Source organism: Bombina bombina, chromosome 4, assembly GCF_027579735.1.
Source record: "Bombina bombina isolate aBomBom1 chromosome 4, aBomBom1.pri, whole genome shotgun sequence".
Classification (NCBI taxonomy): domain Eukaryota; kingdom Metazoa; phylum Chordata; class Amphibia; order Anura; family Bombinatoridae; genus Bombina; species Bombina bombina.
The window spans coordinates 1202368805-1202385608 of record NC_069502.1 but is presented as its reverse complement, the minus strand read 5'-3'; the positions used below and the strand labels follow the sequence as shown (position 1 = coordinate 1202385608).

The following is a 16804-nucleotide window of genomic DNA, read 5'->3' as shown; positions in this document are numbered from 1 at the left end:
ATCTTGGAAAGTTCTGTTTTTGGTTGTTATTTCTTCTGCTAGAAGAGTTTCTGAATTATCATTATCATATCATATTGTTTTGTGTGTGATACTATATGGCGTTATCACATCATATTGTTTTGTGTGTGTGATACTATATGGCGTTATCACATCATATTGTTTTGTGTGTGATACTATATGGCGTTATCACATCATATTGTTTTGTGTGTGATACTATATGGCGTTATCACATCATATTGTTTTGTGTGTGATACTATATGGCGTTATCACATCCTATTGTTTTGTGTGTGTGATACTATATGGCGTTATTACATCCTATTGTTTTGTGTGTGTGATACTATATGGCGTTGTCACATCCTAATGTTTTGTGTGTGTGATACTATATGGCGTTATCACATCATATTGTTTTGTGTGTGTGATACTATATGGCGTTATCACATCACATCATATTGTTTTGTGTATAACGGGGTACCTGTGCCGTCACTGTAGAATGAACAGACCCTCTCCAGCACACACACTTGCTTGTGTATAACGGGGTACCTGTGCCATCACTGTAGAATGAACAGACCCTCTCCAGCACACACACTTGCTTGTGTATAACGGGGTACCTGTGCCGTCACTGTAGAATGAACAGACCCTCTCCAGCACACACACTTGCTTGTGTATAACGGGGTACCTGTGCCATCACTGTAGAATGAACAGACCCTCTCCAGCACACACACTTGCTTGTGTATAACGGGGTACCTGTGCCATCACTGTAGAATGAACAGACCCTCTCCAGCACACACACTTGCTTGTGTATAATGGGGTACCTGTGCCATCACTGTAGAATGAACAGACCCTCTCCAGCACACACACTTGCTTGTGTATAACGGGGTACCTGTGCCATCACTGTAGAATGAACAGACCCTCTCCAGCACACACACTTGCTTGTGTATAATATCAGAGAGACAATGTAGCACTCAACAAGTGTTCAGCAGATCAGTGTGAGCTCTTGTTTATATTTAGCCAAATGACGGACAGTGCCGTTGGATTCCCGCAGTGACTTAAATTTGTTGATAAGTTTTCAATGACGTAAAAAAAATAAACAATTATGTCTGTCTAGACTAAGTAAATTATTTATCATTTGTTCTATAACTCATTCAGCTAATAATATGGGAAAGCTGCTAAATATACTCAGTGTTTGGAGCTCTGGGCAAACAGCAGGAATCCATCTGCTGGTCATTTTCTGTTTTTTTTTTTTATCTTTTATGTTTGTAATGTGCCTGATGATTGGTCAGAATTGTGTGTTGATACAAATAATGACATAAACTATCTTGGTGTTTACAGTGACAGAACGTTTGAATTAAAATGATACAAATAAATTATAATAAAAATAAGGATTCTACTCATGAGTAATCTCCTGCTGTCTTTCCACTCCCCTTTTTTCCCAAAGAGCTATTGTGGTGCAAACATGACTTGCTCCAATTTGTATGTCATCATTTTCTCTACTCGCTATGGAACTCCATGTAATTAACCCCTGCAATGGGGTTAAATACATAAGCAAAGGCCCCCTCGGGAGTCTCAAAGAACTGTTGACCGTAAGTAGTGGCAGACACCAATCAGCATCTGTGTAAAGCTGCGTAAAGCTGCACTGCCTACAATTTCTGAGTGGTACTTTGTTGAACACTTAGATTTTTATAATTTTTGTAAAACAATGTCTCTTTAAATATCACTAGCAGGAAATAGCTGTTGTACGCACCCTCAGGTTGGTGCTTATTATATTAATTTATTTAGTCGGTGGCCTTTTTCAGCATTGTATACTCCTTCATAATATACTGAAATATCATCTTTGAAGAGGCAGCTATAGTAAAAAAAATTGCATGTTCTAGTTCGTTAAAACATGTAATTTTAAGACTAGCGACCCTTTAATGTAATGTGTTTAATTCCCAACTGAGTCGTGTGACTAGCGCTGTATATTGGGTCATCAGCAGTTTCCTCTCGGAGTCAACAGTGCTTTGTATGTTCCCGAGCAGTACTTGTACTATACAGGGGTTAAACACATAACATTAAAGGTTCGCTAGTCTAACAGATTTACTCTATTGGCCCTTTAATTTGCTCATACTAATCTTGTTGCTGCTGGGAGCAGGTCCTTATTTATTTGATTGCGCTTTCTTCTGATACATTTCACAGAGCATCATTTAATAAGCTATTTCACTAGTCACTTGGTTACGTTTTTAAAGGCAATCACTGTTAATTGCTCATTTGATTTGCTTAAATGAGTGTTATGGGGACATAAGTTACCTCTCAATTTGAACATGTTGGTATTTGAGACACAAGACTTCTGTCAGTAGAGCTGCCCTCGTATAAATATAGCATTAACAATTATCCCAGGGTATGGGAGCTTTTATACTAATTTATATCTTTACAAGGAAACTTCTGCTTATAATGCCATTATATTCAAAACCATGTGATTCTGATTCTTTGAGAGAGAAAATGTATCCCCCTTTAATGAAAGCTAATTGTGGTTTCACTCTATTTGTTGTGTTTTTTTTGTGACTCAGATACTGAGCATTTCTACACATCTGGGATGAACAAGTGCACACAGATTACAAAGGGTTACCTGCTTTAAAGGGACATAATGCTCATATGCTAAACCACTTGATGCAGCATAACTGTAAAAAGCTAACAGGAAAATATCACCTGAACATCTCTATATAAAAAGGAAGATGTTTTACCTCACAATTTCCTCAGCTCACCAGAGTAAGTGCTGTGTAAAAAGTTATCTTTCAGTTACTGCCCAGCTGCAGGTAAAAAAAAAAAAAAAAAGAGGAAGAAATGAACAGCAGCCAATCAGCATCAGCAATGCTGAGGTCATGAACTCTAACTGATTTCATGAGATTTCATAGTAAACTTCCTTAAACTGAATAGAGAAATAACATGAGTGTGCACAAGGCTCACTCCCTTGAAAGTCCCAGGACAGACATACTGATTTTCTGCTTAAAGGTAAAATATCTTACTTTTTTACATAGAGATGTTTAGATGGTATTTTCTAGACAACTTTCCATCTAAAGGGGAGGAGAGTCCACGGCTTCATTCATTACTGTTGGGAGTTAAGAACCTGGCCACCAGGAGGAGGCAAAGACGCCCCAGCTAAAGGCTTAAATACCTCCCTCACTTCCCTTATCCCCCAGTCATTCTTTGCCTTTTGTCACTGGAGGATGGCAGAGAAGTGCCGCAGATAGTCTGCATTCATCTCCAATTGCACATGCAGCGCTCCAGGGTCCATCCATTACTCCTGCGGGAGAGATTCGTTGCCCGTCAGACTTTGTGGATCAACTGCAAACAGTGGTATCGAAAGTGATCCATGCCTTACCACTTTCTGCTAAGCGCAAGCATAGGGCATATCCTGGCAGCCCGTCCCAGGGGTTGTCTACGCATATGGAAATATCAGAGGCGTTATACGATGACGAGGCCCGCTCCGACTCTTCCACGTCATCTAAACCTCCGGCTGAGGAGGATCCTGACTTTAGGTTTAGGATAGAGAATTTGTGCTTTTTGCTGAGGCAAGTGCGTTTACTCTGGAGGTTCCGGAACTGAAGCATCCGGAGGAACCTGCAATTCCTAAGCTTGATAAGGTATATGAGGACAGGATGGTGCCTCAGGCCTTCCTGGTTCCTGTTAAGATGGCTAATATTATTAAGAATGAATGGGAGCGATTAGGTTCTTCCTTTTCCCCTTCTTTTTTCCTTTAAGAAACTGTTCCCCCTTCTGGACTCTCAGCTTGAGTTGTGGGGTACTGTCCCTAAGCTGGATGGTGCTATCTCCATGTTCCCGAACGCTAAGGTGTCAGGTTTTTCCATTTTAGCTTGCAGGGCTCTGTGGCTAAAGTCAAGGGTGTTGTCCCTGCCTTTTCAAGAAAAAATTCTGTTCGGTCCAGGATTGGATTCGATCATATCCACAGTTACGGAAGGCAAGGGAGCTTTCCTACCACAGGATAAAAAGGCTAAGCCTAAAGGATCTAATTTTTGTCTCTTTCGTGCAGACAAGACCCAGCACCAGCAGCCCGCTTGGAAGCCGGCTCATTCTTGGAACAAATCTAAGCAGAGCAAGAAGCCAGCCGATACAAAATCGGCATGAAGGGGTGGCCCCAGACTGGTCTCCGGACCAAGTAGGGGGCAGATTATCTATTTTCTCAGAAGCCTGACTGCCGGATGTACAGGACCCTTGGGTTCTGGAAGTTGTTGCCCAGGGTTACAGGATAGGGTTCAGATCCCATCCGCCCAGGGGCAGATTCCTCCTGTCAAACCTGTCTTCAAGACCAGAAAAGAGAGAGGCCTTTCTAGAGTGTGTGATGGATCTCTCCACTATCGGTGTTATCGTACCAGTACCCCAAGCAGAAAAGGGTCTAGGGTGCTATTCAAATCTTTTTGTGCTTCCAAATAAGGAGGGCACGTTCCGCCCGATTCTGGACCTAAAGTGTTTAAGCAAGTTTCTGCGTTTTCCATCATTCAGAATGGAAACAATCAGATCTATTCTGCCCTTAGTTCAAGAGGGGCAGTTCATGACAACTATAGACTTGAAGGACGCTTACCTTCATGTGCCAATTCACAGGGACCACTTCAATTTCCTAAGATTTGCGTTTCTGGACCAGCACTTCCAGTTTGTGGCCCTCCCCTTTGGTCTGGCGACGGCACAGAAACTCTTCACGAAGGTTGCAGTTGCCAGATCTGGAGGCTTTGCTGTGGCACCCTATCTGGATGACATCCTAGTCGAGGCACCGTCGCTCAGTCTCAGAGGATCATTCGAGGGCTGTTCTTTTGCTCCAATCTCACGGTTGGAAGATCAACTCAGGAAAGAGTTCCCTGGTTCCCAGAAACAGGGTGGAGTTCCTGGGCATGATAATAGACTCTGTGTCCATGAAAATATTTCTTACCGACCAATGACGCGGGAAGATTGCGTCGTCTTGTCTTGCCCTTCAGTCCTCCTCAAGCCCCTCGGTGGCTTTGTGTATGGAGGTGATCGGACTCATGGTTTCCAGCGTAGATGTCATTCCATTTGCCAGGTTCCATCTCAGACCTCTTCAATTGTGCATGTTGAGACAGTGGAACGGCAATCATTCAGATCTATCACAGCAGATATCCATGGATGCTCGGACTCGGATCTCCCTCTCTTGGTTGATCCGTCCGGAGCAACTGTCTATGGGGACATCCTTCTTGAGACCGTCCTGGGAGATTGTGACCACGGACGCGAGTCTGGCAGGATGGGGAGCTGTTTGGGGTGCCAGGATGGCACAAGGAAAATGGTCCCGGGAGGAGTCTCTCCTTACGATAAATATTCTGGAACTCCGAGCAATCTTCAATGCTCTGAAGGCATGGCCTCCTCCTGGGGTCGTTCAGCTTCATCAGACTCCAGACCGACAACATTACCTTGGTGGCTTACATCAACCATCAGGGGGTACGAGGAACTCCCTAGCCATGAGGGAGGTGTCTCGGATCTTGGAGTGGGCAGAGTTCCACAGCTGCTCGCTCTCATCGATTCATATTCCAGGTGTGGACAATTGGGAAGCAGACTTTCTCAGCAGGCAATCCTTCCATCCGGGGGAATGGTCTCTTCACCCCGAAGTGTTTGCAGAGATTTGTCTCAGGTGGGGAACGCCGGAGATAGATCTCATGGTGTCCAGACTCAATTGCAAGCTACCCCAATACAGGTCGAGGTCCAGGGATCCCAAAGCAGAGCTGATAGATGCCTTAGCTGTGCCTTGGGGGTTCAGCCTAGCTTACATTTTTTCACTGTTACCCCTTCTACCTCATGTAGTGGCACGCATCAAACAGGAGCGAGCTTCGGCCATTCTAATTGCTCCATCGTGGCCGCGGAAGCCGTTGTTTGCGGATCTGGTGGGATGTCATCCTTTCCGCCAAGGAGGTTACCCTGTCGCAGGGATCTGCTGGAACAGGATCCTTTTTATCATCAAAATCTCTATTCTCTGAGGCTGACTGCGTGGAGATTGAAGCCTAGTCTTGGCCAAGAGAGGCTTTTCTGAGAGTGTGATTGATACTCTAATTGAGGCAAGGAAGCCAGTCACTCGTCGTATCTACCATAAGGTGTGGAGTACTTTCTTGTCCTGGTGTGAGAAGCAAGGATATCCTTGGCATAAGGTGAAGGTATCCAGGATTCTTTTCTTTCTCCAAGACGGTTTTGGAGAAGGGTCTTGCCGCCAGTTCCTTAAAGGGACAGATTTCGGCATTATCAGTCTTGTTGCATAGGAGACTCACTTGGCTCCCTGACGTCCAATCTTTCGTTCAGGCTCTGTCTAGAATCAGGCCTGTCTTTAGACAGTCTATTCCCCCATGGAGCTTAAACTCGGTCCTTAAGGTATTGCAGAAGGTTCCGTTTGAGCCTATTCATTCCATTGACATTAAGATTCTGTCCTGGAAGGTTCTCTTCCTATCGGCCATTGCATCGGCACACAGTGTATCTGAACTGGCTGCCTTGCAATGTGAACATCCTTATCTGTTTTTTCATGCGGATAAGGCTGTGCACTGGTTTGCGGTTTCTAGGTGGTGTCTAACCGTAACATCAATCAGTAAATAGTTGTTCCTTCTTTGTGTCCTAACCCTTCTTCTTCTAAGGAGAGGTTACTTCATAACCTGGATGTGGTTTCGTGCCTTACAGTTCTATCTTCAGGCTACAAAGGATTTCATACAGTCTTTTTGTGGTGTATGCATGGAATCGCAAGGGGCAGAAAGCCTCTTCTTCTTCTTTGTCCTTTTGGTTGAGGAGCTTGATTCGCTTGGCCTATGAGACAGCGGGACATAAGCCTCCTCACAGGATCAGGGCTCATTCAACTAGAGCTGAGGCTTTGTCTTGGGCCTTTAAGAATGAGGCCTCTATGGAGCAAATTTGTAAGGCGGCTACCTGGTTCTCCTTACTCACTTTTACAAAGTTTTACAAATTTGACATTTTTGTTTCTGTGGAAGCTGTTTTTAGGGGAGAGGTTTTGCAGGCTGTGGTGCCCTCAGATTAGGGTCTGTCTTTTACCCTCCCGGTTTCATTCAGTGTCCTCTAGAGCTTGGGTATATGTTCCCATCAGTAATGAATGAAGCCATGGACTCCCCTCCCCTTTAGATCTAAAACATAAATTATGTTTACCTGATAATTTTATTTCCATCATGGGGTGGAGAGACCCGATGGGCGGATCTAAATTTTAATTAATCTTCTGGCACCATTTATACCCTGATATTTCTCCTACTGTTCCTTGTTCCCTCAGCAGAATGACTGGGGGGTGAGGGAAGTGGGGGAGGTATTTAAGCCTTTGACTGGGGTGTCTTTGCCTCCTCCTGGTGGCCAGGTTCTTAATTCCCAACTGTAATGAATAAAGCCATGGCCTCTCCTCCCCACGATGGAAATGAAATTATCAGGTAAGCATAATTTATGTTTTTTACAGCTATGCTGCATCACTTTCAAGTGCTACAACATTTGGGTATCGTGTTCCTTTAAAGGATTCATTTTCACCACCTGATGCTCACAATTTAGAAACATCTGTTTATTCAGACAATTGGCCAGACCCCAATACCGGTTGCCAAGTAAAGCTGAAATGTGGAAGCTTTTATACATATATATAATATGTCCAAATAAAAAGTTTAATGAAATTAGCGTACACAACCCCAGTTTTACTCTGAGCACTTAAACCAATTTGAGATGCATTTTTTGGCAGCTTTCTAACACTATAAAGAAATTGCTTCAATTGAGTAATCTCATGGAGATGGATAATGCAGATATTATGTAGGTTGGCACCCACATGCTATTCTACCAGCATAATCTGTAAATGTTATATTAGCGTCTGCAAAAGAGAAATATTGGAGATCGGTAAAAAAGTGTGCAGACATGGCAGGTAAAATCATGCAGGTAAATCTTACGCGTTTCACGCCCCCTACAGGCGCTTACTCATAGAGTCTATGAGTAAGCGCCTGTAGGGGGCGTGAAACGCGTAAGATTTACCTGCATGATTTTACCTGCCATGTCTGCACACTTTTTTACCGATCTCCAATAAATTTTGAATTTTTATCTCTAAGTTCTGGGAGTAGTGTCTGCCGTTTTTCTGCTACTTATGTTCTGTCTGGCTGTCTGATCCACTGCATTGGCTACGGCACTCCGTGCAAAATTGGGGAACTTTTTGTCACCTTTTTCATTCATCAGCTACAAGTTAGCGTTTTTTGTCGGAGGATCTTGCTTCCGGATTTACACTGTGGTTTGCAAGCTGCGTAAGCTCATTTTCCTTTCCAAAAGAGAAATATTGGTCTTAACATATTTTTTTATTTATACTATGTATGAGTTGAACCAGTTTAAAAGACACTTGTAGATCGTTGTTATTTATTTTGTTTAACAAAGATGGAAGCGCCTGCGTACTAGTGTGAAATTCTTTACACCTAAGAAATAAGGTGATATGGGTGTGTTCAGCCTGCACCTCTGGGTTTATTTTGTGGTTAATTTGGGGTGATGAACCCAAGCACATTTACCCATCTCCACACAAAGCTCTTGATAAAATACCAAGCAGTGGCATTAAGATATATTAGTATGGTAATGTGAAGGGGAGTCTTCTAAGGCCGAAAGGCCTGTTGTAGTGTTGTAAATACCACATGCACAACCTAGAAATCATTAGATAATGTTAAACCTTACAGGCCAAGGAGAGAGTATATTTACTGCAAGGGTGTTTTAGCAGGTAATAGACATCCTTATTACTGTATAAAATGACTGCTGATCAGTAATTTAAAGGGGTACTAAACCCAATTTCTCTTGTTAAGTGTATCCAGTCCACGGATCATCCATTACTTGTGGGATATTGCAAGAGGATCACCCACAGCAGAGCTGCTATATAGCTCCTCCCCTCACTGCCATACCCAGTCATTCTCTTGCAACTCTCAACAAAGATGGACGTAGTAAGAGGAGAGTGGTGTATTATAGTTAGTTTTTTAACTTCAATCAAAAGTTTATTTTTAAATGGTACCGGAGTGTACTGTTTCATCTTAGGCAGCATTAGAAGAAGAATCTGCCTGTGATTTCTATGATCTTAGCAGAAGTAACTAAGATCCACTACCGTTCTCACATATTCTGAGGAGTGAGGTAACTTCAGAGGGGGAATGGCGTGCAGGTTTTCCTGCAATAAGGTATGTGCAGTTAACATATTTCCAGGGATGGAATTTGCTAGAAAATGCTGCTGATACCGGATTAATGTAAGTTAAGCCTTAAATGCAGTGATAGCGACTGGTATCAGGCTTATTACCAGAGATACATACTCTTATAAAAGTGTAATATAAAACGTTTGCTGGCATGTTAATCGTTTTTATATATGTTTGGTGACAAAACTTATTGGGGCCTAGTTTTTTTCCACATGGCTGGCTTGATTTTTGCCTAGAAACAGTTTCCTGAGGCTTTCCACTGTTGTAATATGAGTGGGAGGGGCCTATTTTAGCGCTTTTCTGCGCAGCTAGAATTACTGACTGAGACACTCAGCTTCCTTCTGCATGATACAGGACATCTTTGAAGGGCTCAAAAGGCTTCAAAAGTCATGTTTGAGGAGGGTAACAACCACAGTAGACTGTGGCAGTTGTTGTGACTGTGTTTTAAAAACGTTTTTGTCATTTATTATTCCGTTTTAGGTATTAAGGGTTTAATCATCCATTTGCAAGTGGGTGCAATGCTCTGCTGACTTGTTACATACACTGTAAAAATTTCGTTAGTGTAACTGCCTTTTTTCACTGTTATTTCAAATTTTGTCAATTTGTTTCTCTTAAAGGCACAGTAACGTTTTTTATATTGCTTGTTAACTTGCTTTAAAGTGTTTTCCAAGCTTGCTAGTCTCATTGCTAGTCTGTACAAACATGCCTGAAACAGAGGATACTTGTTCATTTATGTTTAAAAGCCATGGTGGAGCCCCATAGGAGAACGTGTACTAAATGTATTGATTTCACCTTAAACAGTAAAGATCAGTCTTTATCTATAAAAGAATTGTCACCAGAGGGGTCTGTCGAGGGGGAAGTTATGCCGACTAACTCTCCCCACGTGTCGGACACTTCGCCTCCAGCTCAAGGGACGCACGCTAATATGGCGCCAAGTACATCAGGGACACCCATAGCGATTACTTTGCAGGACATGGCTGCAATCATGAATAATACCCTGTCAGAGGTATTATCCAGATTGCCTGAATTGAGAGGCAAGCGCGATAGCTCTGGGGTTAGACGAGATACAGAGCGCGTAGATGCTGTAAGAGCCATGTCTGATACTGCGTCACAATATGCAGAACCTGAGGACGGAGAGCTTCAGTCTGTGGGTGACGTCTCTGAATCGGGGAGACCTGATTCAGAGATTTCTAATTTTAAATTTAAGCTTGAGAACCTCCGTGTATTGCTTGGGGAGGTATTAGCTGCTCTGAATGACTGTGACACAATTGCAGTGCCAGAGAAATTGTGTAGGCTGGATAAATACTATGCAGTGCCGGTGAGTACTGATGTTTTTCCAATACCTAAAAGGCTTACAGAAATTATTAGTAAGGAGTGGGATAGGCCCGGTGTGCCCTTTTCCCCACCTCCTATATTTAGAAAAATGTTTCCAATAGATGCCACTACACGGGACTTACGGCAGACAGTCCCTAAGGTGGAGGGAGCAGTTTCTACTTTAGCAAAGCGTACCACTATCCCGGTTGAGGACAGTTGTGCTTTTTCAGATCCAATGGATAAAAAATTAGAGGGTTACCTTAAGAAAATGTTTATTCAACAAGGTTTTATTTTACAGCCCCTTGCATGCATTGTGTCTGTCACTGCTGCGGCGGCGGCATTCTGGTTTGAGGCCCTGGAAGAGGCCATCCATACAGCTCCATTGACTGAAATTGTTGACAAGCTTAGAACTCTTAAGCTAGCTAACTCATTTGTTTCTGATGCCATTGTTCATTTGACTAAACTAACGGCTAAGAATTCCGGATTCGCCATCCAGGCACGTAGGGCGCTATGGCTCAAATCCTGGTCAGCTGATGTGACTTCAAAGTCTAAATTACTCAACATTCCTTTCAAGGGGCAGACCTTATTCGGGCCTGGTTTGAAAGAAATTATTGCTGACATTACTGGAGGTAAGGGTCATACCCTTCCTCAGGACAGGGCCAAATCAAAGGCCAAACAGTCTAATTTTCGTGCCTTTCGAAATTTCAAGGCAGGTGCAGCATCAACTTCCTCTGCTTCAAAACAAGAGGGAACTTTTGCTCAATCCAAGCAGGCCTGGAAACCTAACCAGTCCTGGAACAAGGGCAAGCAGGCCAGAAAGCCTGCTGCTGCCTCTAAGACAGCATGAAGGAGCGGCCCCCTATCCGACAACGGATCTAGTAGGGGGCAGACTCTCTCTCTTCGCCCAGGCGTGGGCAAGAGATGTTCAGGATCCCTGGGCGTTGGAGATCATATCTCAGGGATATCTTCTGGACTTCAAAGCTTCTCCTCCACAAGGGAGATTTCACCTTTCAAGATTATCTGCAAACCAGATAAAGAAAGAGGCATTCCTCAGTTGCGTACAAGATCTCCTTGTAATGGGAGTGATCCATCCAGTTCCGCGGACGGAACAAGGACAGGGGTTTTATTCAAATCTGTTTGTGGTTCCCAAAAAAGAGGGAACCTTCAGACCAATTTTGGATTTAAAGATCCTAAACAAATTCCTCAGAGTTCCGTCATTCAAGATGGAAACTATTCGAACCATTTTACCCATGATCCAAGAGGGTCAGTACATGACCACAGTGGACTTAAAGGATGCCTACCTTCACATAACGATTCACAAGAATCATCATCGGTTCCTGAGGTTTGCCTTTCTAGACAGGCATTACCAATTTGTAGCTCTTCCATTTGGGTTGGCCACAGCCCCAAGAATTTTTACAAAGGTTCTGGGCTCACTTCGCGAGGCATAGCGGTGGCTCCTTACCTGGACGACATCCTGATACAGGCGTCAAGCTTTCAAATTGCCAAATCTCATACAGAGATAGTTCTGGCATTCCTGAGGTCGCATGGTTGGAAAGTGAACGAGGAAAAGAGTTCTCTATCCCCTCTCACAAGGGTTTCCTTCCTAGGGACTCTAATAGATTCTGTAGAAATGAAAATTTACCTGACGGAGTCCAATCTGTCCAAGGGTATGACCTTTCGCAGACCAGATTGGACAATTGTAACAACAGATGCCAGCCTTCTAGGTTGGGATGCAGTCTGGAATTCCCTGAAGGCTCAGGGTTCATGGACTCTGGAGGAGAAACTCCTCCCAATAAATATTCTGGAGTTAAGAGCAATATTCAATGCTCTTCTAGCTTGGCCTCAGTTAGCAACACTGAGGTTCATCAGATTTCAGTCGGACAACATCACAACTGTGGCTTACATCAACCATCAAGGGGGAACCAGGAGTTCCCTAGCAATGTCAGAAGTCTCCAAGATAATTCGCTGGGCAGAGACTCACTCTTGCGACCTGTCAGCGATCCATATCCCAGGTGTAGAGAACTGGGAGGCGGATTTTCTAAGTCGTCAGACTTTTCATCCAGTGGAGTGGGAACTCCATCTGGAGGTGTTTGCTCAATTGGTTCTCCGTTGGGGCAAACCAGAATTGGATCTCATGGCGTCTCGCCAGAACGCCAAGCTTCCTTGTCCAGGGACCCAGAAGCGGCACTGATAGATGCTCTAGCAGCGCCTTGGTTCTTCAACCTGGCTTATGTGTTTCCACCGATTCCTCTGCTCCCTCGTCTGATTGCCAAAATCAAACAGGAGAGAGCATCGGTGATATTGATAGCGCCTGCGTGGCCACGCAGGACCTGGTATGCAGACCTAGTGGACATGTCATAGTTTCCACCATGGACTCTGCCTCTGAGACAAGACCTTCTAATACAAGGTCCTTTCAATCATCCGAATCTACTTTCTCTGAGACTGACTGCATGGAGATTGAACGCTTGATCCTATCAAAGCGTGGCTTCTCCGAGTCAGTAATTGATACCTTAATACAGGCACGAAAGCCTGTCACCAGGAAAATTTACCACAAGATATGGCGTAAATACCTTCATTGGTGTGAATCCAAGAATTACTCATTGAGTAGGGTTAGGATTCCTAGGATATTGTCCTTCCTCCAAGAGGGTTTGGACAAAGGATTATCAGCTAGTTATTTAAAGGGACAGATTTCTGCTCTGTCTATTCTTTTACACAAGCGTCTGGCAGAAGTTCCAGACATTCAGGCATTTTGTCAGGCTTTAGTTAGAATTAAGCCTGTGTTTAAACCTGTTGCTCCTCCATGGAGCTTAAACTTGGTTCTTAAAGTTCTTCAAGGGGTTCCGTTTGAACCCCTTCATTCTATTGATATCAAACTTCTATCATGGAAAGTTCTTTTTCTGATGGCTATTTCCTCGGCTCGAAGAGTCTCGGAGTTATCTGCCTTACATTGTGATTCTCCTTATCTGATCTTTCATTCAGATAAAGTTGTTCTGCGTACAAAACCTGGGTTTTTACCTAAGGTGATTTCTAACAAGAATATCAATCAAGAGATTGTTGTTCCATCATTATGTCCTAATCCTTCTTCAAAGAAGGAACGTCTTTTGCATAATCTAATCTAGACGTAGTCCGTGCCTTGAAGTTTTACTTACAGGCTACTAAAGATTTTCGCCAAACATCTAACCTGTTTGTTGTTTACTCTGGACAGAGGAGAGGTCAAAAGGCCTCGGCAACCTCTCTTTCTTTTTGGCTTCGGAGTATAATCCGTTTAGCCTATGAGACTGCTGGACAGCAGCCTCCTGAAAGGATTACAGCTCATTCTACTAGAGCTGTGGCCTCCACCTGGGCCTTTAAAAATGAGGCCTCTGTTGAACAGATTTGCAAGGCTGCAACTTGGTCTTCGCTTCATACTTTTTCCAAATTTTACAAATTTGATACTTTTGCTCCTTCGGAGGCTGTTTTTGGGAGAAAGGTTCTACAGGCAGTGGTTCCTTCCGTTTAAGTTCCTGCCTTGTCCCTCCCATCATCCGTGTACTTTAGCTTTGGTATTGGTATCCCACAAGTAATGGATGATCCGTGGACTGGATACACTTAACAAGAGAAAACATAATTTATGCTTACCTGATAAATTTATTTCTCTTGTAGTGTATCCAATCCACGGCCCGCCCTGTCCTTTTAAGGCAGGTCTAAATTTTAATTAAACTACAGTCACCACTGCACCCTATGGTTTCTCCTTTCTCGGCTTGTTTCGGTCGAATGGCTGGATATGGCAGTGAGGGGAGGAGCTATATAGCAGCTCTGCTGTGGGTGATCCTCTTGCAACTTCCGGTTGGGAAGGAGAATATCCCACAAGTAATGGATGATCCGTGGACTGTATACACTACAAGAGAAATAAATTTATCAGGTAAGCATAAATTATGTTGTTTTCTTTCATGATTCAGATAGAGCAGCAACTTTCTAATTTACTCCTATTATGAATTTTTCTTCGTTCTTTTGCTATCTTTATTTGAAAAAGCAGTAATCTAAACTTAGGAGACAGGAATCTAAACTTTGGAGCCGGCCCCTTTTTAGTTTGGCACCCTGGATAACGCTTTCTGATTGGGTACATTTAGCCACCAATCGGCAAGCACTACACAGGTGCTGAACCAAAAATGGTTCAGCTCCTAAACATAGATTCATGCTTTTCAAATAAATATAGCAAGAGATCGAACAAAAATTGATAATAGGAGTAAATTAGAAAGTTACTTAAAATTGTGTTTGATTTTATCGCTGGTTTGTCGGCTCTGTGTGTGATTTTATCGCTGGTTTGTCGGCTCTGTGTGTGATTTTATCACTGGCTGTCAGCTCTGTGTGTGTTTTAATTGCTGGTTGACGGCTCTGTATGGGATTTTATCGCTGGTTGACGGCTCTGTATGGGATTTTATCACTGGCTGTCAGCTCTGTGTGGGATTTTGTTTATTTTACTTTTTTGATATATAGAGAAAAACTTTTGTTAATAAAGTGATATTCTAAATATTTACTTCAAAGGGCCACCTTGAGGAGTAAATTCATTTAATTTAATTGAAAAATATCTGTAATCAATATTAGTTCAAGGTGCAAACTCGCCACGGTTGAGGAGACAGTGAATGCTGATTATTTAGAATTAAAATTTTGATTGTTAGACTGTAGTTTTAATTTGCATAATTACTAGCACACGAAATCATAAAACAGTAAATTTTCTATTTTATTATTTTTATTAAAAATTTGCATTCCGTTAAATTTGTTGGTTAGCAGTAAAGAGACTATACGTTCACTTTTTCCATGATCCTTTGCAATTTACATTTTATATATATATATTACCAAACACACAGCACTACTAGTTAGAGAGTCCACATGCCCAAGAATGGGATCTCTCATTTTATTTTTTGCCATGATTCAGCTAAGATAAACATATAAAAAGCAATGAGTGTTTCTCAGTTCCTCTCTTTAGTACCTCTAGGTAGGTAAAACCCTAAGAATCTGACCATACAATTGAGAAACTGGGGATGGTGCAGTGTACTATACCCATGTTTCACAGTCAACTAAGCCAGAGTAAATGTATGAAATGAAGTTAAAGGTGGAAAGGAGGTGCCATAAATATTACTTTATACTTATATATACTATACTACTTATATATACTATACTACATATATATATATATATATATATATATATATATATATATATATATATATATATATATATATACTATACTACTTATATATACTATACTACTTATATGCCAAAGTGTGAGATTTTATTTTCTCGTATTTGTTTTTTTAAAATTAATTATTTCACATATCTTTATATATGTTAAATATAACATACAACAACCCTTCACTGGCTCCTTGAATATATGTAGCTCATCCTTTTTCCACCTGTTTATCATTTGTCAGCATAAAAAGACACTTTGCTACTTGATTTTGGAAATAAACATTCACATATGTTGGAAATTGGTTTTGTGTTTCTTTGTAATGTAACTGTTGTTTCTCCTTCATCCCTAGGTCCAGTAAGACGATGAACCTTTGTTCTAAATGTTTTGCTGGTAAGTACCTAATTAGCTGATATTTACATGTAACTTAAGTACCTAATGAGCTGATATTTACATGTAACGTAAGTACCTAATGAGCTGATATTTACATGTAACGCAAGTACCTAATGAGCTGATAGTTACATGTAACGTAAGTACCTAATGAGTTGATATCTACATGTAACGTAAGCACCTAATGAGCTGATATTTACATGTAACGTAAGTACCTAATGAGCTGATAATTACATGTAACGTAAGTACCTAATGAGCTGATAGTTACATGTAACGCAAGTACCTAATGAGCTGATAGTTACATGTAACGCAAGTACCTAATGAGCTGATAGTTACATGTAACGTAAGCACCTAATGAGATGATATTTACATGTAACGTAAGCACCTAATGAGCTGATATTTACATGTAACGTAAGCACATAATGAGTTGATATTTACATGTAACGTAAGCACCTAATGAGCTGATATTTACATGTAACGTAAGTACCTAATGAGCTGATAGTTACATGTAACGTAAGTACCTAATGAGCTGATAGTTACATGTAACGCAAGTACCTAATGAGCTGATAGTTACATGTAACGTAAGCACCTAATGAGATGATATTTACATGTAACGTAAGCACCTAATGAGCTGATATTTACATGTAACGTAAGCACATAATGAGTTGATATTTACATGTAACGTAAGCACCTAATGAGCTGATATTTACATGTAACGTAAGTACCTAATGAGCTGATAGTTACATGTAACGTAAGTACCTAATGAGCTGATAGT

At 41.9% G+C, this 16804-nt stretch overlaps 1 protein-coding gene across 2 annotated transcripts in view; it reads left to right on the top strand.

The window, feature by feature from the left end:
• ZFAND3 (zinc finger AN1-type containing 3) overlaps window positions 1–16804 on the top strand; it is a 698731-nt gene that overhangs the window by 155289 nt on the left and 526638 nt on the right. For both annotated transcript variants that reach the window (XM_053712688.1, XM_053712687.1), the window contains one exon: window positions 15992–16032. In XM_053712688.1, coding sequence (XP_053568663.1) covers window positions 15992–16032 — 41 coding nt within the window. The remainder of the gene's footprint in view (window positions 1–15991; window positions 16033–16804) is intronic.